We start from the raw sequence: 22,716 nt of genomic DNA, 5'->3' as shown, positions 1-22,716 counted from the left end.
TTGTGGAGCTACTTACGTGGCTTTTGATTTGCAAACCAGCTGCAGAACGCGTTACCTGCTGATTGAGTGCTTCATCTGAAAGCCTCTTAAGATCCCACAGAGTAACCACACATCCCAAATTACCACTGGTAGAGGAAGGACTACCAGATTGTGGTTAATACATGACAAATAGGAAAGCTTCGACCTTACAGCTGCATTAAGGCAATGTTCTTACATGCATATTCTTGTTTGAGACTATTTGTCTGAGTTCTGAGATAAAACACTTGATTTCATATGCTATCTTTCATCCTAACTCAAGTGCAGCACGATATTTTACAGGAGAAAACTGCATTATAGATGTCAAAAAGCAGGGTGTAGAAAGATAAGGTAGTGAAAGAAGTAAAGCATTCAGTCATCAAATCAGTAAATGAAGGGAAGATCAATCTAATGGGGATTAACAAAGAAAGACATGAGATGTTTGTAGAAGAGATTTGGAAAGAAATGATGAGCTGGTAAGGCAGAGGGACATAGAGAAAGTGATCAAGGCTACAGGACTGTTTTTACGTCTCTCCCCATTCAGGAAAACACCCAAGTATATGCATAATCAGAAATACACGCTTAAGTGTTGACTTTAGAGGAATTTAAACGTGTGTTCACATACTGTCCTGGATAGAGGTATTCTTCTGAAGATGCCATAAAATAGAAATCGTTACTAAACCCCCCCCTTGTGTAGTCCTGCTGGAAAAAAAAGAAGTTAATATTAGAGATTTTTCATGTGACAACATAGATTTGGCAGCTGAATTCATACCTGTTACAGTAATTGATTATTTGTTGGTATTCTTATGAAGAGCTTCACTTCAGTAATGTTTCTCTAGATAATTTTGGTGAAGTAGAAGTCAAGGTCTAAGAGGGACGTGAAGAGGGACTACAGCTCCATGGTTACTTCCATGTAACATTGCTGTGAGTGCAGCATTATCACTGGGATCCTGGGGCTGTTGTCAAACCTGGACTTGGAGGAACCTGGCCATGGTGGTATCATGTTCAAAAAGACTCTCAAGCAGCCATGGGTGATTTCTGTTCCCTGGAAGGCACTGAAAAGAGTTCTTTGCTGCTGTTTTACCCTGGTCGAAAGGCACTCAGTTTGTGATGGCATCTTGGGCTGGGTGATGGTACAGCACGAGAGTTAGTATGCAGCAGGGGCCAGGTCGGAGTGGATTCTAATATATGTAGACCAGTGAGAAGAATATTGAAGTTGGCTCCCAGGGGAGAAATTATGTGGAAGTTATTTGTAGCTTTTTCCCTAGTCCTCCAGCCCAACTGTTTCTGTGTAAGAAGTAATGCCAAGAACCAATGGAAAGCAAGGTATCTGCAAAGTTTTGTCCAGCTGAATGCTTTGATATAGCCCTTACCTGTTCGTATATTATTCCCAGTAAAAGTATCTAAACAGAGAACCGATCATGCTGAAAACACTGTTGGCAGATCCCAAACCACTTTATTCACTTGAATAAAAAAGACTTCCAAACTCCGACTAAATTTCCAGCCATTTTTGGAAAAGAAGTTGCACACACACACATAACCAAACCAAAATTTGAGTTAGGTCAGGAAAGTTCAAACCTTCCCTCGGGGCAGTCAATGATGAGATGACCAGAATGTAAGAGAATAAAATGGAATTGAGCCAACTTAGATATTTTGCAACCCATGTCTTTTTAAGAATCCTGAGGGACCCTTCCTGAGGACAAATACGGTGGACTTTGGGGCTCTGGTGGATAGGAATGACAGCCGCTCCGTGTTCCTCACCAGAGCATCGTCACATGGCATTGCCTAGTGAGTCAGAGGGAAAGGCTCTCTCCCACCAACACCACTTCCTCTGTGTCCTGGGATTTTCTTTGCAAGTCATCTATTCAAGGCTTGGCTGGGTCTTGACCTCTCTTGGCATGTGAGATCTAAACCTGGTATGACTCCAGATTCCCCTCAACCGCGTCTGGTTTGAATCCTGTCAGTGCCGAGACGAGTGTTACCGCAAGAATAAGAAACTCTTCAAAGCATTGTTTGTTTGTTTTTTAAAGAGCTGGCTTCTGCCAAATGTGAAGAAGGTAAGAGCATGGTGAGCTGTAGCTTCTTTCCCTTCAGGTCCTGATGTGCTGATGGAACTGAGGATCCCATCAGCCTGGTTTCTCCATGTTTGATATCTGCAGAGGAGGGTTTGCATTTCTGTTGAAGTATGTGAAGGTTTTTGATAAGAACAGATGCTGAGCAGAGACTTGGGCTTGGTTTGCACACAGACATTGCGTTGCTTCAGGTATGTCAAACTGGTGCAGTGTATTGGGTGAGTGACCTGTCCCAAGGTGACTCTGAACGGCACAAACTGAGGGACAGAAAATTCCTCGAGGTGCCTTGTGCTCAAGAGAAGATCTTGCTTCCTCCCCATAAACTTCCGCTGGATTCAGTGGTTTCCTATCCCTTCATTTGGTTTTTGACTGCGTTGCCAAACTGGCCTTTGTCCAGATTCTGGTTGCTGTGATTGATTTCATTGCTCTGTTTTTCATAAACCCAACCCCAACCCTACCGGCTCTGTGTTCATTGGTGGCTTTTCTCCCAGGCAGGGCAATTTTGTGGTTCACACATTCACCGGCAAAGCTGCTGCAATCTGTGAACTCCCAGGGCAGTAAGGACTTGTGTGTACGTGTGTTTGTGTGTGTGCAGTCTCAGTATTAATCTCTTCCATCCACTATCATTCACAATGGGTGAAAGCTACACTGAAAGATAATCTCCCTGCCTACAGTGCATCATGGTCTGCACTCCCCTGATTGCATTTGAGTTTCAAATGAAAGAGCCTTCAGAGTCTGGGAGCAAATCTTCTCAACACGGGGGGCTCGAAATTGAAGTGAAACTGGAGACTTATAGAAGCTCTTCTTGGAGACTAAAAGATAGAGATTGTGCTGCCAGGGAATCTGGCATTGTTGGGAGTGTTGCAAGAACTTGTCAAATACGCCAGTAAAAATCTGTGGGTACAAAAGCATGGGCTGCATTTGTTGTTCATTTTTGGCTTGTCGGACTTTCAGCCTGCTTCACTGAACAGCAGAATGAGATCTTTGAAGTGGTACTTGTGTAATTAAAATTTGATTTCCTACCCACAGGTCCTTACAGCTCGACTTGTGCTTCCTCAGTCCCGCAGATACTTCAATTCAGAAAACGAACTGTGCTTTCTTGTACCCTTTTTATTGGCTACAAGCTCTTTTACAGCCAGCATCAATGGTTGTATTAATCCTTACAGTATTCATGAGAACCAAACGTGTACTGCGGTGCTGAGCAGGAGTAATTATTTTGCCATTACATTATGAACAGCTTTAAAACTTGCATTATAATGTGATGCACATAAAGGGAATTGTTAATATTAGAGGTTTTTTTCTGGACAGTTGAATTTCCTTGGTTACTAATAATGCTATTGATTATTTAAATGGTAAAACGTTTAAAAAACCTTCTTTACTGTCATATGTTTTGCTTATTTTAACAAATTATGCATAAAATGCAACTAAAACAAAACCCAAAATATACAAAGTGCAGGTCCTTAAGTCCTATTTTCAAAGTAAACTCAGAGCCCAAGGTATTTAGACATCCCGCTCCCATCGCCAGCCCGGTTCCACACGGAATGTGTGCAGGAGCTCACACCCCACTGAAAGCAATGTGGGCCACAAAAGAGACTTAGAGGTGCTAAGGGAGGACTAATGGGATTTTCAAGAGCTGCTGCCACGTGGAAAACCTCGCTGCTGGAATTTCAGCATAACCTTGATTTTCAGGGTTAGTTAGTTGATCGTTGTTGTCTAAATAGGTTAAGTAATCCACTGCACCTGAGCAGTTACATTTTCTCATTCCCAGACCATGGTACAGTGGCCCAGTGTTTTGCTTTTCCACAACTGGAGAGAAATGTTAAAATTTTGTGCTGAATTATTAAAACCATTGCAAATGTTTTTATTAAAATATGAGTACCTTTAATATCCCTTCTCTTGAATTTTAAATAGAACCAATAGTTGGTGACTTGATTACCCAGCAATATCTCTCTTTAAGAAAGCCATTTTTACTTTTTATTAATAAAATCAGTGTATTTACACAGTTCCAGCCTAAGCCCATCTTGTTTAGACTAAGTGCATTGCTTAAAGGGCATATAATGTTAATAACCTTTGGCTAGCCTGAGACTTTACATCATGCTCCACAATGAGTCCCACAGTGATCTTTATCCTATGCAAAAAAATTTTCTCTTTCATTCTAGGTAAAATGTAGAAAACAAAACAAAATACCACAATTCTATAGTCACTTTAAACCATCCCCAAAAGTGAGGAGTGAGGTTATAATCAGAGTACCTATAGTATCATCCCAGAAAGACTTTTGGCTGTTGTTTGGGAAGCAATGAGTATGCTGTATGAGTTGGGCACCTGCAATCAGCCATGCAAATAAGACCTCTGCCTCTTCCTCAGGTCTGCATGGTTCAAGGGCTTGGTAGAGCAGGTAGAATCGGGGCTGGAGGTCTCATCATTCTCTTCACTTAGGTGCTGTAACAGGAACATAACCTGTTGTTCAGTGAGATACAAGAGAGGAGTTCTTTGAGGTTTGTGGACTGATGAGGAACCTCTTCCTTATGCCCCAGTCCATCAGCATGGGGTGTCACCAGAGCTGCTAGCAAGAGGAGGATGTCTGGGAGCATTTGCAATCTCTGATGCTGTAAAAACAAACCCTGTTTTACAGTCAGCACCCCAAAACCCAGCTACAATTCCCACACAAGGTTAAAGGGTGGCTGTGCCTCTGCCACTGCTGCATTTAGGACAGAAGCAGCTTCAGTGACCTGGAGTCAGCCTGGGCCTTTTTCCAAAGAGAATCTTTTGGGAATCAGATGTGACATCTAAGGTTGTGGCGGGCTCATTTAAGGCTCAGCTGAAGACTGCAGATAGTGAATTCCCTTTCTTTTCTCAGCTGAGTGTAGTGCCTTGTTTTTGACAGAGCTGAAGGAAGGTTTGGGGTGTCTAAAATTGATGTGGGGCACCAGGCAGGTAGAAAGGCAGATGAGAGCAGTGGCTGGGGGAAGCAAGGCACACCTTTGGAGTGTGGTGGCACGGTGATGAGCTGTGCTATGCTCAGCTGTCTGCTCCTACCATCCACTGGTCCCTGCCTCAACCGCAGCGGATGCGCGAGGGCGGGCTCTTCCGCCTCGAAAAGCCGTGTGCGTGTGTATCATTCCCTAGCGAAGACAACGATGACTCTTTGAAATGTTTTCCTGCATTTGCATTTACAAAAGCTGGATAAGCCTTTAAAAAAAATCTGATAAGTAGCAGGCAATTGAATTAACCACTGTTGACTGTATTGCTGGCTCTTAACAAACTCCATCTGTATGGTCTCCCTTTGTAGACACAATTTTATAACTTAATTTCCCTACCAAAACATCAGTGTTTACTTAGTAAGAAATCTGTTCTTTGTCAGCTTAAAACAGTGATTTCTTTATTACCACTCTGCGCAAGGAATGACAGCACAGAGTTGGCACTGGAGCAAGTCTGGTTGAGTCTACAGCGTTGTAATGGAAACAGGGTGAACCGAGGGTCAAGTATAATGGGATTTGTATACAGAAATGTGTCTGCATAAGGAATAGCTGCATGAGATAAGAGAATGAAAGATGAGGCCTGCAGGTCTCCCCTTGCGTGGCAGTGAGCCGCTGGCGGCAGGAGGGAGGTGTGACAGTAGGTATACAGGACCGCTGACTTTGGGAGACAGGTTTGCCTCTGCACTGGTGTGGCAGAGGTGCCTAATTTGTGTGTGCTCTGGTGCTAGCTGGCTTTGGTGGCTGTTGGGTGGACTGGGTGGTGGAGGGTGATTGCCCTGCAAATGCCACCTATGCGATTTTTAATGGTTTGGAGAAGCACAGGGCTTTTCCAGCTATTACGATCTGTGGCCTCCCAAAAAATTTTCCAGCAGGGTTGTCAAACACAGCATAGTGAATTTAGCCTGAATGACAGGAGGCTCGCAGGGCTTTTTGTTGTCTTTCACAGCACCTATAGGAGTTCTTTGTGATTCCCAAGGGTTTTGCAGGGCACAGTTTGAAAAGCACAAGTGTAAGTCTTCAGCAGTAAATAGCAGCGGAACCTCAGCACCCTATTTCTTACCCGATAAATATGTTAGATTTTCTCTTGTAATTGGTGAACTGGAAAGCAACAGCAGAGAATGACACAAATGGAGCAAAAGGATTTTTGGGTGGTACGTGGTCGATGATATCAAACACCTCATTCCTTCTTATCACAGGCTGGTTTGCGGGGGCAGCCTGGTTCCTTTGAAGTCTGTCGGAGTTGTACAGTTCTGCTAGCAGTGCAAGGGTTTTACCAGAGGACCAGGCTTTGGTTTATCACATTTCATTTCCCTTGCAGTAGAGCCTTCCTTAGTGTTAACACTGCATGCTAGAACTGGTAGAGAAATGCCAGGTGTTTATCACAGTCAGTTGGAGAGAGATTCTGCTTTCTCTGAAATATTTGTGTTCATCCTTTCCATATGGAAAATTAACTGCTGAACATTGTCCAGATTTTTAAAACATCCATGTTTCATTCTGCTTTACTTTCTTTCTAATGATTTAAAAAAAAAAAAAAAAGAGTTGGAAAAAAAAAGTGATAGGTTAAAAAGAAGAAAGAGTAAGTATATTGTTAATTCTTGCTTTACACAGAAAGCTCAAGACATTTCTGAAAGAAAAGCTCGTTAGGAATAAAAAGGTTTTTCTCCCTGCAGTCATGTTATCAGTGAAAAACTTTTACCTAGTTCTGCTCTTCAGCATGTAATTGCTTGCTGTTCAGCATCCTTGTAGCAAAGGAAAGGATGGTTAGATCAGCCAGCCCGCTGGATCAGATCTTACATTACATCTTGAGCTCTTCGAGTGCCATTAGCATTTCCTTTTAGAAGTGAAGAAATATTGACAGTTTGGTAGGTTATCTCGCATTTTACTGCATGTTAGGGCACTTCAAAGTCTTTATGTAGTGATGGGAACTGTCACAAAGTAGATGTGAAAGGGGCCTTTGGTCCAACTAAACCTGTCAGCAAGAAGATTTAGGGCAGATGGTTATTATTAGAAATCAATGTATTTATTATATATTGTTCAGGAATATTTCCCTTTTGAGGTTTCTGTGAGTGCTGTTGCTGTTTAAAATGTGTCAAATGCCAATAAAATTAATTCCTACAGAAAACCTGCCGAGCTCCAACCCAAAGCTTTGCTATTATTGGAATGTGTCTTTTTTACTTCTTTGTGCTGTGATGCACCAGAGGCAGGTACATGCAGCACACCAGCAGCATATTTGGGATGTGCATATGTGCGTGTGAGATGTGTTTCTGTGGGGCTATCACAGTCACCTGTACCTACAGAGCTCCTCTTACTGCTGTGTCTAAAAAGGTTTTGTAGAGATCAGTGCTGTACCTGTTCCTGTTCATTTTATTCCCCTTTGTCAGCCACATTTTTCTGGTCATTTCCAGTTGGTTACAACAGCTTGCTGCTGCTTAGGGCAAGCATTGCATCTTTCTGAAGCATGAACTCCAATGGTTTTCCCTTCTACTTCAGAAGAGCGGCATAAATAATTCCTGGCTTTTTATAATTAGTTGGGTGTACATTTTCCTTCCTTGGTGTCTTGCTTAGTTATAGAATTTAAAGATCTTGGATTCTGGGAAGAAAACATTCCCAATAGAAAAGGGGGGTTTTAGCAGCAACATTAATGCTGGAAGACACTGCCCTGGAACAAAGATTCATTTTCCATTCACCCCATGATTTACAGCACATTCCAACCAAGTGATTTGGCTATGGTCTTCTGGCATAACATTGTTTGCCCTTTCCGTGACATTTTGCATATAAAGAAAAGTTATGAGCTTCTTGGGCATTCAAGGTACCAGGAAATGCAGGAGTCTACCTAATTTGTTAACATGAAATTATAGATGTCTGACATAGGCTCTGTTAGTTAACATTGGCTAGAGTAATGCTGCAGCCAGTTGATTGTATTACAGTCATGATGAAGAGGAATGGTCCTTTTTTGCTTTTCTGGGATATGACGGGTACGGAGCCAAGGCAGATTTAAAATGTAATGAATTAATAAGCGTTTTCTATGGTTTACTTGACTCTTCCATGAGCTTCGCTGCTGCAGTGTTGCTGCTATTGACTCACCATCTCCATGACAGGTTGGTGCTGGCACAACATGGAAAGGGACTTCTCAGAAGTACTATAGGGGTAGTCTTTTAAATGTTAAGCCCTCATCGCACTTGAACGTTGATTTCTTTTAAGGCAGAAAAACCCCACCCAAAAGTAGCATGGGAAGAAGACACGAAACAGGGATCACTTCCCATTTGTTTGCCGAAGCCCAGGGTCTTCACAGCTACAAGCAAAAGTATTCACTCGAAAGTGCTAATACCCTCACCATGTGTCCCAAGGGAAATCAGTCAGATGCAGATAAATGGCTGTGTCACATCCGACACATCTTTCTAACACCCATTTCCCACACGCTCTCCCCAGTGCAACATTCTCTCAGATCCTCCTCAGCCTCCCACTCAGCTCTGCCATCAGGATCTGGTCCCTGCCTCCCCCTTGCCCCATCTCATTCCTCACTGCTTCCCACTTCATTTGCCCCTGACACCCCCAAAGCTGCTTCCCAGCCCTCATCCCTTCCCCGCCCTGAGCCCGCAGTGTTTTAACACCCCGGCCTTCACATCTTGTGACTATTGGAATCAAGTTCTCACGTCTGGTGGTTTGAACCTGAAGTTCACACACCTCCAGGTTTGCATCTTTCCTTCAGTCTGTTGCTGAATGACTTCTGTTGGCTCTTGCACTTTTATCCATGCTTTCTTTCATGCCTTTTCTCTCGCCTTCCTTCTCTCTCCCCCTCAGCTACTTTCCTTGAAGTTCCCCTTCTTACAATACACTTCGTCTCTGAAGGCTTTCATCATTAATCTCTCAAGAAACTATCTTAGAGACTCATCTACCGTGCTTTGATTTATTCATTGTGTTGGTTTTTTTTTGGCGAGTATCTCGCAAGAACTGAGGTGGTCATCCTTCTACCTCCATCGCTAAAGGAAAGCTTGTGTGAAAAGGTGGGCTTTCAGAACTTAAATTAAAAGATCATGTAAGTAAGATAATTGGATAAAAAAGGATATTAGGATCTGAAACAGAATGTTTACTTGCTTTGATGTGCTTTGGGAACATATGTCTGCACAGTGGGCTGTGTGGCTGATTAAGTATAAAACAACCCAGGAAAAAATCACCACTATTAAGCTTAAATCAAAGATCTCTCCTCAAGACACTAATTTGATTTGGGTTTGAAGGTCCCGTATCAACTCTAATTTCTGCCTTTGATGTCTTGCTTCTTTGTGTGTTGTATAATGGAGGGCAACCTTACTTATTAAAAATATGCATTTTTCTTCCATTTTAAAAGCAAATATTGTTATTGTTGTTGTTATTGTGTTGCAGTTGTGCCTACAAGTGTCAGCCAAGGCTAGACCCGCATTGTGCTAAACGCTGCATAAATAGAATAAGAAACCGTATGTAGTTAGGACAATTTCTAATGTGAGGACTGGTTCCTGTACAGGATTACTTCTGCTCCCAGCTTTGCTCCCTTGTCCCAGTAGGGTTGCCAGCAACATGTGAGCTCAAGAATATCACTAACTTTTGGCGGACCTTAAATGGGAAAACAAAAAAAAAAATCAAGTTCCAAACCAAAATACTTTTGATTTCATTGATAAAACATAGTAATACAGTTACATCAAGTAGAATTAAATCTTTGTTCTGTTTGTTCCTGGTTCAATATATATTGCTAAAATATCGTCTAGGTGTTTTAACTTCTGATTCAGTCAGGTGTGTATGAAAACAGAATGGTCTTTCAAAAGGAAATATGAAATATGTCTGCCTTTTTCTTAACTTTTAAAGAAAAAAAAAAAAAACTTTTTTGTACCTGGAACAAATATATTAAATTGACCTCACAGGCTAGAAGTTGCATTAAGTCCTGAATGCGTTTTTCTAGGGAATGGAAAAAAAATATATTAAGAAATTGGACCCACCATAGATTACTATACTGTTTCCATGGTGTGGATGGAAAACAGTGATTGACAAATTAGAGGCCTGGTCTTGTTGCTCCTGCCATCAGTGGCAGAGTTTCCTTTGACTACAGTGGTACGAGACGAGACTTGAAGGTGTAATTTTTAAAGGTATTTAGACAAGTACCACTGCCAATAGATGCGTAGTGGGATTTTTTATAGACCTAAAACCTTCTAAAAGCAATGCCTTATCACAAATTCACAGACAAAGGATTTTATATGCAGAGATTTGTGTCTGTTAAGACCCCAAGTAGCTTCCATCGTTATCTGATCTGACATCTGTGATGCTGGGCATAGGATTTCCCCTTTTGTTTCTACAGTGGGAGAAATTAGACTTTCCTACTATTAAAACTCCAAACCTTGTGATACATTTAGAGCCCATCTTTTAGAAAAACATCTAGTTTTGCCATAAAGTCTTGTAGCAGTACTGAATTTACCACTTCCCTCTATAAACTGTTCTAATGGGAACTTGCCCTCACTGTTAAAATATCTTTTCTTTTCTTTTTCTTTTTTTCTTTTTTTTTTTTTTTTTCATTCTTTCAATGCCTCAAAGCCATATTTGAGGGAAGAGGAGAAAACATGAACTGCTCAAAGCATGCCTGTTAAATTTCTGCAGGGAAGCTGTAGCAATTTTTGTCCAGCTTCACTGTAAGTGAGAGCATTGTTGAATTGCTTAAGGTAGCTCTGATTTTCTATAACATTCATCTTTGTGGGTGTGAAAAAATGTATTAATCCTATTTTAGAGATGATAAATTACAGGAAAAATAAATAAAATGACTTCTTCTGAGCAATCCCAGCAGAGGAAGGCTGTTACATGTGATGTCTCTTGGGTCCCCATCTCCTTAGTGGGACACAGAAGCTGGCGTCTTTGAGTTTCTAGCCCTGTATGGGAGCACTAAGTCACTTTATCGGATCATTATCACCTTGCTGCAGTGTCAGGAGAGCTGGGAAGCAGGACAGATTCCCCATCACATCATTACCAGGCTGCCCTATGCTCCTGGGCATTTGCTGGAGGTTGGGGCAGCTGCAGGGCAGCTCCATGCCCCTTCCTCCCAGTGCGTTGCAGCCTGCGCGTCCTCTGCTTTCCAAGTGGCAAAAAAAACGGAGGGGGACAATATTTGTGAATGATCAAATGCCACATGCATCTGATCATCGTGGCCCAGGGCTGACCTCTGAAAGGTGCCTCGTTTTGAGGGACCTCGCAGAGTTTCATCCTGAGGGTACCACGCAAGTGTCGCGACCTCCCGCCCTTCCTGCTGTAAGGGACTTTAAATCAGAAATAAACAGAGGTGAAGTCAAGGGGCTAATGAGAGTTGTTTAGGCTGAACCGTTCGGCTGGGGTACTGTAGGTTTCCCGCTGGATAAAGTTGTGGCATCCCATACGTAGAGTGTCTGCCACAAGCGTGGACCCTTTTTTGGATAACCCTATGGCTCTCCTACATCTCCTTCGGACTTTGAGTGCTATTCTGGATACACAGCATTTGTGAAAATCAGGCCAGGATGTTCTATTTATGTTATGAAACAAAAGCAAGGGTTTATTATGTGGGGTTTGGATGGGATAGTTGGCTTTAAAAGATTTTTTCTTCTTATAGGAAAACTCTACCAGACTATGATACCCCCATAAGCAGTTCTGTTCCTAGCTTCCATTCCTGTGTAGCAGCATGCAGTTTTTTATTGCACAGCAAAACAATTGCCTGCAAGTGTCCATATTCCATTAAGCATATGGAAAAGTATTCAGCCCTTTGTTTTCTGCTGAATGAATACATTTGGCACATAGCTATTAATTTAGACTAGTCATGGGACATTAGTGCCATTTAATTGTCCCCATTTTTCTGGGTTTTATTTAATGGATGGAGAGTATTTCAGAAATGTGCAACTTCTTTAACTGTTGCATTCATTGCTGGGTACCCCTTGTGGAGGCTCCAGACCTGCATGCGGCAGCAGGGAGATGGTGCCACATCTCCCTCATAAAAGATTTTGGGATGGCTGGTTCATGACTGCAGGTAAACAGTGTAAGCATTTATGCTAACTGAGGAGCATTATCCACTGCCCTAATGAAAACTTGCTCTGTAAAGCGTTAAGCAGAGTGCATTGCCTCCAGCACTGCCCTGCAGCCCTTAGATGGGGTCAGCTAATTTCTCCCCAGTCTCAGTGTCTCCCTCTGTTAGCGAGCAGGGAAGGCAGAGCCTCTTCTGGGTGGGTGGGGAAATGAATCAGGGCTGGTGCACTTCGTCAGAGATGCAATTTGTTATACAAGTCCTGAGCATTAATTATAGAGCCTGGGCTTCTTGCCGCAGCCGCGGGGAAAACAGGCCCCTGGCTCCCATTAAATTTAATGGCGTTTGGACACCTAATTCCCTTAGCCTATTTGAAAACCAGAATGCCAGTTCCTTCAGAAATGCACGTGGTCAGGTGAAATCCCTTGTCCCGCTGCAGGCAGAAGACTTTCACACTGCTGGCTTCAGCAGAGCCAGGAGCTCTTCCCCAAGCACTGGAGTGTTTGGAACATGATTTATGGGTCAAGGAGGAATGGGCAGGGGCTTGGGGCATGGGGCTGGGCAGTGCCCACGAGTAAAGGCACTGAGCCAGACGTCTGTGCCTCCGCAGAGCAGCAGCCCATCCCTCTCCCTTTGCTCCTCCTTTGTCTAGGAGCAGCCCTGCGAGGCTCCGGCCGCCTCTTGCTGTGTGTTGGCAGCGTGCCGATGCAACGGCACAGCCCAGGGCTGGGGGTCAGATAAGGAATCATGCCAGTGAGGCAACTGGAAAGAGAGGGGAAGACCAGTTTTGGGGAATCTGGGGGCAGAGGAGGCTGTGGCTCCAGGCACGTGAGCTATTCCTGGTAGGCAGCTATCAGAAGCCATGTTATTTTGGGACGTGCTTTGCTAGAATTGTACAACAGTCAGAGGTGATTCCCATCTGAAAGGGCTTTCAGGAGCCAGACCTGACTGAGGACAGCTATCCTAACAGGCAAACAAGGAGATGTAGCAATGAGAGGCTTTAAGCAAAGCTGTCAGGACAAACTTGCTCTCCAGCCTGGTCTTCATGTGCAGGGCCAGCCTCCTCTTGAAATCCCGCCCGGGTCTCCAGCTGCATGCATTTTGGGGGAATTCTTGATCTTTTTCCCAGTGTTACCTTTTTGGCCAGGGTGGAGTTTTCCTGTTCTGAGGGACTCCAGCATTTCTGCCCAATTTAGCATGGGGAAAATGAACAGCAAACCCTTCATATTGTTATACACATTTTAGATGTCGGCCTCACAGTTTGATCAGCAGAGGCTCCGAAGGCTCGTAAACCTGGTAATACATAGTTTCAAGCCTGCATCAAAGAAGTTCACAACCCTTTTGGGAGAAGCTGTGAGTACTGATGAAAGAGGGAACTTATTGTATATGTAAGAAAACTTCTTTCATGGCTTATGTATTAAGGCAGGCTCTGTGGCCCAGGGAAGATTGGGGCTGCTTTTAATTTACTTCCCCCCCCTCACTTATATTAAGTCTTCGTCAGAAGAAAAATTAGTCAGATGTTTTCTTAATGACATCATTTTTTTTAATCCTGTTTCATTTTTTCCAGATGAGGCGGTGGAGATTATTAGAAATGAATTGAAACTAAATCTGGAACAGAGGCTTTGATTCACTTCTCCCTCCTCCCCGGTAGAAATAAATCGGCCGGCTCCGTGCTCGGCCGCCGTTACGAGCAGCCTCAGCAGTAAGCGGCCCTCCTGACGGCCCTTTCCGAGGGTGGCTTCCGTCACCCTGTAATTTGGGTAACGAACTGCTGGAGCGACGCAGGTGGGGAGCTTATGAGGTCTGAAATAGCGATGCCATCATAAGTTTGTCTTTCGGCGCCGTGAAGGAAAACAGGCTGGATCCCGCTGGGTGTTCATCTGGCGAAACCCAGCTCTCGGTGCGAGGAGCGCGTGCCGGCGGCTCTGCATCGCCACCAGTCCCTCACCCAGCTTTGTATCTGATACGGTTTCACTGCCTTGTATTTCACACCAGTGAGCCACGCGGTGTAGTGCTACAGGAGAGTACTTTGAACTATAAATATTTTAAAAGACATTTAATTTACTACCCATCAGCAGAAAGTGTTCAAAAAACCACAAGGTTTACTAATTTATCAGAAAGACAGAGAAACACACAGAAGATCAAACAAAGACAAACACGCTCGTAAACTGCTGAATAAGTCTGCAAAACTTATATTACGTTTCTGTGTGGTTTTGTTGATATGCAAGTATTATAAATAAATTAGAGTGCACCTGAGCTGTTGATAAGGCAGGGTGGGACTGACATCCTGAGGTGCAGGTGGCGTGCCTGAACTGCTCAGACCCTCGCGCTTGTGGTTATCTGTGCGCAGAGATGGATTTGCTCGCTAGTGGCAGCTTTGGATAATCTTAGGGCAGGGCACTGGTAATGTCACCCCATAGCTCAGCCTGCATCCCACATCCCTGCCCCAGGACTGCCAGATCCACATGGTGCCCTGTCCCCGGGGTGCCATCCCGTCAGGCACACATCCATCTCCCCCAGCCCTGCTGGGGCACCCAGGCAGGGCCCAGTGCTGGCCCTGGCATGAGCCCGACTCCAAGCAGCTCTGGCTGTACAGGGGAGGCTAACACAGAGCAGATTTAGCTCCACCATTTGGCCTGATGGCAGCTCTGCCTGTTTTGGTGTCTAGCTCAGATTCTCTGCTTTTCAGGTCACGGCCTGTCATTTTTTCTTCCCCTCCTCGCATCCTCTGCGGTTTGTGTAAGAGGACAGAGGATACAGGAATAGATGTGTCTGGGAGATGTCTGCTTGATTTCTCTTCTGTCTTTGCCCACCCTGTGAAAACTGCTCAAGTGCCGAAACATGTCTCTGACTTTTTTTTTGTTACCTGCTGAATCCCTAGCATTTGCTGGCTCCTTTCTCAGGTAACATTTAGCCTGGGGAAGATCTGAGGCATTTAGCAGTGGTGGCCCCCAGAAAGCATGCAATAAAACCTCTCCTGAACTTTTGCCCTCTGAACTGTAGGGCCGACCTGTCAAAGGGGTTTGTGCAAGCCCTGATGGACGCGGGCAGGAGGGCTGCGCGGTCGGGGCCGCCGAGCTGCATCCACTCATGTGGCTGGGTGGACGCTGTGGATGTCCCCTGGTCCCCATCCTGCCCATGTGGGGGCTGGGGCTGGCTCCAGGCACACAGGAGCTGCTCTGGCCCCATGCTGCCTGCACCCCTCGGCAAGGCAGCCCAGGCGGGGTGAGCCGCCGGGCACCAGGTGATTTTTAGCCCTCTTCTTAACCTCCTCCCAGCAGAATCAGAGGGAAAAGTGTGGCCACAAGTGACAGCCTCTCTCTGTTTCCTCCTCAGGCCTCCTCCCCTGAGCGGCAGCCCCGTCATCTCCGACATCTCCCTCATCCGCCTGTCTCCGCACCCTGCCGGGCCCGGCGAGTCGCCCTTCAGCCCGCCGCACCCCTACGTGACGCCCCACATGGAGCACTACCTCCGCTCCGTCCACGGCAGCCCCACGCTCTCCGTCATCTCCGCTGCCAGAGGCCTCAGCCCCGCCGACGGTAAGAGACCCCCGCTACCGCATCCTGCCTCTCACGGCCGGTCCGGGGTTCACCACCGGGGATGCCTGTGTTGTGCCGCTTGTCGCTCACCAGCGCTGAAATTCCCTGCAACCCAGGGACATACAGCTGTGAGGGCTCCGCAGCTGCTCTCTGAAGTGGGAAAGCTGTCTCTTTTTCTTTTCCTTTTTTTTTTTTCCCCTCTTCTTCCCCTTTAACTACACATTTGTTTTGCATCATTGCGCTGAGAAAGCAGAGCGTGAGAATAGCTATTACCACTGGATCGTATTATAAATATTTTGCTTAAAGTATGTTCCTTTCTGCAGCACTCAGCTCTCTTCTGAGCTTTCCTGCTCTGATGTCTCTACCAGGAGCCTTGCTCCCCTCCAGAAGGGTCACAGTTGTCCTGGCTGCCTGGTGTGTCCGTAGATGACCCAGCAGAGAGGAGGCGATGCCGGCTGGGTTGTCTCCCCTTGGCTTTTTGTCTGGGGGTGTGCACGGCTCCAGGGCGAAGGAGTGGGCCTTTCTTCCTCCTTGCTCTAGAGCCGCTCTGCTGAAAGTACTCAGGAGAAGGCAGGGCTGTGTGGAAAGCTGGTGTTCAGAGCATGTGGAGGTGGTAGTACCCACCCAGCCCAGGCAGACCACACGGGGGATCAGCATGGGCACTGGCTCCCATGTCCAGAACAAAAATAGCCAAGCAGGGAAAGGGGAAAATACAAAGCTTTCCTGGGAGGGTTCCAGGACCTCAGAGCTCGTTTTTGAAAAGCGGGGATAGATCTGTGTGAGTTCCCTTGCTCATCAGTATTTCATACTGATGGTGAATTTGGGCTGCTGTGTATGTCATGTTGACTATAACATGACCCTGCTTTGACTTGGGGAGCTGCCAGCTGTGACTCGCTTCACCAGAAGTGCTTTATCAGACTGCACACCCAGCAAATCCCAGCGTCTCTCAGCTCCTGAGCCACCACTGGGGCAAACAAAACACAACAGAGAGCAACGAGGCCCTGGTTTACTGTCTGGCAGCATTAAACCATCTTCTGTGGGCAAAAAAGAAACAAAACATTCCTATGGTGATTGGGAGATGCATTATGCCTCCTTCCCTCTCCCAAAATGTGATCTTGATGTAGAGGGCTTCCTTTCCACAGCCTCACCAGGGCTTGAATTCCCAGCCGCCAGCAGCGCAGAGGCACGACGGCTGCTGTGTGCGTACTCTGTCCCATCCTCCCCCGTAAAAGCCAGTTTCGTTATTTGCTATGAAAAAGAGGCATTGTGTTTTGGGTTGCGTTGCTTTGCTTTTCTTTTGCTTTCTTTCCTTTCTTTTCTTTTTTTTTTTTTTTTAAGGCCGCGGTAAATAAGTTAATGGGGCAAGTGGGTGGGGAGGCAGGTTTGAAAAATTACAGCTGGGAGAAAGTGAGCGTAATTGGCTTTGGCAGCCAAAATGGTTTTAGGCTGCCAGACACTAAACCTAGCTCTATGCATTAGACCTTGGCTTTAATTTCCTCGCACTGCTATCGGGAACTGGGTTGCATTTGTCTTTCCTTCCTAATAGGCAGGGATGTGGATGCTGACAGGGTTACTGCTGCCGGCGGTCGGGCCCTCTCCCCCCTCCCTGGGGCGACGGCTGCGTCCGAACGGGAGGATTATTAGAAGGGGGAACGAGAGATTGTTTATAAATTTGCGGAAATGGAGGAATGCAGAGGCCCCAGCTTAGTTTCTTTTGTCCGTAGAAACACGCCCAAGCTCACGTCACGGCCACGCTGAGCGGGGCCGCACGGAGAGGGCTGGCGGGGGGCGCGGGGGGGGACGGGGCCGCCCGCCTCAGCGCCGAGGTCTAACGTCCTCTGGGAACCTTCTCCCCATGTTCTCCTCCTCACCCCCGGCTTCGGCAGTGGCTCATGAGCATCTGAAGGAGCGAGGCCTCTTCGGGCTGCCCCCGCCACCGCCAGGAGCCAACCCCGCGGATTACTACCACCAAATGACGCTGATGGCCGGCCACCCCAACCCCTACGGGGACATCCTGATGCAGAGCGGGGGAGCAGCCAGCACGGCACACCTCCACGAGTACCTCAGCCCTGTCGACGGTGAGTAGTGGATCATGCCGCCAAAACTCGGGGCAGATGGATGGGGCTGTCTTTCAGGTGGAGGTTGCTCTATGTGGTCACCCTGTCCTGATGAAACCGGTGGACCACTGGATAAGTTTTGGCTTGAAGCATCGCCTTGTTCCATACATCTATATATGAAATATGCCCAATTTAAAATAGATGCGCTGAGGTGTTTTTGGAAGGGCTGTTGCATGGGTAGGAGGTGGGCTGGTCAAGTGGACAGGGCAATGCTGCTGTCCCACTGCCTTGCCCGTGGGCAACCACTGCATGCTGTGGGGAGAGCCCCAGCTCCAGATTCCCATCCTACCCACCTGCCCCAACATTTTGTCCGGCTGGCGTCTGGGGCAGGCACTGGCCACTTCCCCCTGTTGCCATGCGTGGCACAGCAGGACCCTCCTCTGGGTTTGGAGACTGTAAAACAAAACCCCCGAGGAGAAAAAGTACATTAACAGGGAGCTACAGTGGAGAGGATTGTGTTCATACTTTGTGGGAGGAAAAAAAAATTGCAGGAATGCTGTATTTATACTAGTATCAGGCATTAGAAACCCAGAAAGTTCTGGTTCATGGCTAAACGAAGAAGAAATAAAATGATGTTAATGATTGCAGTGCTGAGTCACCCCCATGGCCTGACCGCTGCCCTGGTGTGATGGGTAATGTTTATGTGGGAGAGTATCTGAGGTTCGGCTGATTTTTAGAGCCGCTAGAAATTTCTTTCCTTTCACTTTATGCCATACATGTATCTTGTAAAAACTAGGGTTACACAGATATTCTGGAGGGCAGTTTGGGGATTAGTTCTGCTGCAAGAAAGAGAAGTCTTGGCTCAGCTTTCAGATCCCAGTTTCTGTTTTCTGGGCTGCCTTTGGATTTGTTTGTGGACCATTATAATTTTTAGAGTGGGGTTCTGCATCATTTCATTACCGCTTCAAAGTTTCTGTTGTTGAGCTTTTAAGATGAAAGACTTTGCGGTCTTGCTGCTTCGTAAAGTGACTGGTTTAGAATGATAAAAGCTGCTCTGGCTGCTCAGTGATAGGGACCGAGGATGTTTCTAACTAAAAAAAAAAATAATAATAATTCTTGTCTGCAGCTGCTGCTGAAGTTTTACCTGAGTAGTCATTTTCTGCCGCCAATTCCTAGACTGATTGGAACTTTGGATCCTAGGCTGAAAGGGAGAGCACATGCTCCTTGATGTCATCCTGCCTCTAACATGCAAAATATGTTCAGGGTTTCTTTGCTACAAAGCAGCAAGTCAGTAAGGCTGCTCTCAGTCTTCCATCTGAAGGGTTAATGTCTGTGCTTATAGCAGATGGGTGCAAATGGGCTCTGCCAAGTTCTCCTCAGGCTCTTGAACAAGACTCCTTCCTCCTTGCCTCCTTATTAGTCCATCTCTGACCGGCAGTGCCTCACTGAAGTGCCAGATAAACAGCCAGTAAGAGAAGCAAACACAACTGTTTTTATGCTAGTGCAGGCTGACGCTCAGCACACCGAGATGCCTGTTCTCAGGTTTTGATGAAGATCAGTCTTTATCTGAAGTCATCCGAGCTATTCCCTGGGCAGAAGACTCTCTTCTCACTTGGCTTCTCCTGAAAATGGCTCTAGAGTAAATCACGTAACAAAGGTCCCAATGTCATGCAGCCATGCTCGTGACCATTACGTGTTGGAAAGCCAGGGCTCACGAAGCATTTATTTTGATCTTTTAGTAAAGCTTTGCTGATCAGTAACTGGAAAGCCTTTTGTGGGCCTTTGCGTGCTCTGAGTGAGATGAAAACTTTCTTACATCATGAGGATGCAACCTGAGATACCAGAAGGCTACTTTTCAAGAACATGTGAAGGAGCAGCAGCCCGCTGCCAATCTCTGGTCTATGCATTCAGCTTTATCCATCAGCCCAGGGAGGACTCCTGCTGTGATCACGTGCAGTGCTCTGCTTTATCCTCCCTCACTCCCCCTGCACTTGGTGCTGCTGCAGGTACTGTGACCAGCTGTGGTCCACTGAGGCATATAAAAGCATGTCTGAAGTCAGAGGAACTTGAGTGCTGCTGTTTCCCATTTTAGTGTTTCCTAACATCAAGTCTGTATCCTAAGACAGGCTACCTTACATAGGTTGGTATTTTGTTGGTGGGCTTAATCCGTTATCCCCAGTGTACCACCCTGTCTGATGAAGGAGGCCCAGTCTCAGCATGAAGAGAAAATTGTTGGCAGAGAGTAAAATGGATGGCTCTGAAATTCTGGCTGACGAGCTGGAATATCCCTCTCTCTTTAGAAAGCTATTTCAAAAATTTAAATCAGTGGGGACTAAGTAAATACTTGAACAGATAATTTAATAAAGCATCCTCTTATGGTGTTTTTCTGAGACAAGAATATCAGTAGCATGCATAAAAACCTAGTGAGTCACTGCCTCACAACATCTCTCATTCAGAGAGCCCTTTTCTTCCCAGAGAGACCCAGAATCTATGAACTTTACAAGAATTATTTTGCTGGCTGCTGAAATACAGGTAGCTCCTGCTAGACCATATGCAGCACATCTGTGATAACACTGACACCTGCAAAAGCAAAAGAGGAAGATAAGCACATTTAAAAAAAAAATGGTCTATTCAGTGTCACATCACCTCCAAGCATCTGCAGGTCCATGGGAGTCTAAGACACTGAGTATGGTTTTTCTTCCATGCAGCTGGGCCCTTCTGGTTGCTCTAGCAGCATTTCTTGGAGAATCCCTCAATGACTGAGTTTGTCTGTGTTTTTTCACTATATCAGATGCGTAGGATCAGGAAAGCAATAGGGTATCAGTGTTGACTGGAGCCTGTTGGTACTGTCCATGTGTCAGAGTGTTTAAATAATAACTGAGCAAGGGTGCTCCACAGCTGCATCTCTTTTGCAGGTTTTTTACTGTGCGGCTACATCAATAGTTAAACCCCTAAAGTAGACCAAATCTCAGTGTTACACACCAGGCTGCTTGGGTCTTCCGTCCAGTGACAGTGAAAACTAAATAACCCTTCAGGTAGCTGGTCTGTTTCATTCTGTCCATCCAAGCAGGGACTCTTAATCCAAGAGCAGAGTTTGAATCCAGTCTTATAACTATTTGCCAGAAAGCCTAGGTTTTCAAAGCAAAGGTTAGCCCCTTTCCAATGTCACAGCATGGCTGGTGGGACACTTTTGAGATTGTCTTGAACAGATCAAATAGTCTTTTACATTTCTATCCTAGAAGTGTGTGCCACATGGTGTATTATTCCAGGTTATAGAGTGAGAGCTGAGGGCATCCATGAGGCAGAAAATATTGGTGGAGGGCATAGATGGGACTGGAGATGACTGCAGCTTTCTGAGTGTATTTGGTGCATCCAGCTGTTTTTTCCATAAGCACAAGGGCTTTTGTCATTACCTACAGCCCTTCTGGAAGTGCCATTTGCTCTCAAGAGGAGTGCATCCAGACTGACTTGTTGTTTGTATTCTAATAGCCCTGTACATCAAAAGATCTCTCAGTACAGCCATTTCACCATTGGAAAAGAAAGATCAAATGATCAGACAGCAGAGCAGTGGCAGCTCTGGGAACAAGACGCAGATCTTCAGAATAAGGAGTTTCATGGCCAGCAGTAGAAGCCGAGCTTGTCTTTAAATCCATCACTTCTGTTTGCACAGTGTCAAAAGTGGGATTGGGTTGTTCATACTGAGTCAGAGAATGGGAGAAAAAACATCTTGAGTTCAATTTATGTCCAAGCAACACTGTACAGAGACAGTCACTCAGGTCACGAGCACTGCATAGATGTCTGTGCAACCCAGCAGTTACCAACAGCAGTGCTGCAATGGCATTTCATCCGGTTCTGGAGCTAGGGAGGGGATTCCTGCCCTGCTTCTTGCTGCCCCATGCATGGCAGTCACAAGAGTCTTGACTTAATAACAGCAGTTCAGCTGGGAAAAGGCTTTGTTCAGCCCAGGATAGCCAACAGACCAACATCTGGCACAGTTGCCCAGGATGTGGGCAAATGATCAAGTAGGACTTTATTTCCCCAAGTCAAACAGTGATTCACTGTTCACTGGCCACTTCGTCGGCCTCTCGCAGTCACTGTTGTTGGAGCCTTTCTACTTCAAGTAAATGACTTAATAGTCCCCGGGCTGAGGAACCGTGCTGGCAGTGCAGCCCAGCGGTTTCTGCAGTTAGCAGGAGAGTGAGAGGTGAGTTCAGGACTCCTCCAGCAGGTTGACACGAAGTGACTGCTCCATCCGGAGAGACAGAGGGGAACCAGCCTCGTGGTGACCCAGGAAAGAAGTGCCTTGCCTGAGGCTTGAGGGACCAGCAGCTCGGGGTGTGCAGGCTGGGTGTGCTGGGTCGCAGATGACTTCCACAAACCAGCCAGCTGTTGGCTACTCCGGGCAGACGGCACGCCCTGCGGTCGCTTCCTTAAAAACTCTGAAAGATCTTTTTTTTGTTGTTGTTTTCTTTGTCCCAGCACAGAATGGAAACTTGCTGAAATTTCAGAAAAGGTTCAGAGAATGGGAAATGGTTTCCCACCCAGTTCTAGCCAGCAATGCTGTTTTCCTCCCCAGAAAAATATGTGCAGAAGAGAGAAAAGGTCCCAGAGCATCCCATAAGCGCTCTGTCTGGAATCCCGCTGCACTCTGGTTTCTAAAGAATTCAATTTACATATGCAAGTTGGGTCGTCTAAACAGTCACCTTGTGGATTGGGAGTAGAAGAATGCAGCCTTGTCTTTCAGCAAGGATTTGAGGGAAGCATTAGTATTCCTTGAACTTCGAAGCTGATCAGGCCCCAGGGAGGGAAGAAAGAAGGGTCCCAGGACAGCGTCTGGTGCCAGAACAAATGTCCAGCATCTGCTGCAGTCTAAGTGAGACGTGTGTTGCCACTGCAGAAGGGGAGAGGGGAATAAGGAACTGGTTATGCGAAGAGTGTGAGTAGCTTATTGCTGCTGCCTCTTAATGAAGGGATCGTCCTGCATTTTAGTACTGCCCATGGATTTAGTGTGATGATGGGAGGAGGGGGTATTTCTGTACGCTTTGGGTGGAGTTT

The 22,716-nt window shown here is 45.9% G+C and overlaps 1 protein-coding gene across 5 annotated transcripts in view; it reads left to right on the top strand.

The window, feature by feature from the left end:
* The window catches only part of GLI2 (GLI family zinc finger 2), a 297,910-nt gene that overhangs the window by 240,543 nt on the left and 34,651 nt on the right, over nucleotides 1-22,716 (top strand). For all 5 annotated transcript variants that reach the window (XM_084523598.1, XM_084523599.1, XM_084523600.1 and 2 more), the window contains 2 exons: nucleotides 15,402-15,604; nucleotides 17,491-17,682. In XM_084523598.1, the coding sequence (XP_084379724.1) occupies nucleotides 15,402-15,604; nucleotides 17,491-17,682 (395 nt within the window). The remainder of the gene's footprint in view (nucleotides 1-15,401; nucleotides 15,605-17,490; nucleotides 17,683-22,716) is intronic.

The sequence above is a fragment of the Aythya ferina genome, assembly GCF_964211825.1.
Source record: "Aythya ferina genome assembly, chromosome: 6".
Taxonomy (NCBI): domain Eukaryota; kingdom Metazoa; phylum Chordata; class Aves; order Anseriformes; family Anatidae; genus Aythya; species Aythya ferina.
The sequence above is the reverse complement of the archived record's forward strand: the minus strand, read 5'-3'. Positions and strand labels throughout refer to the sequence as shown.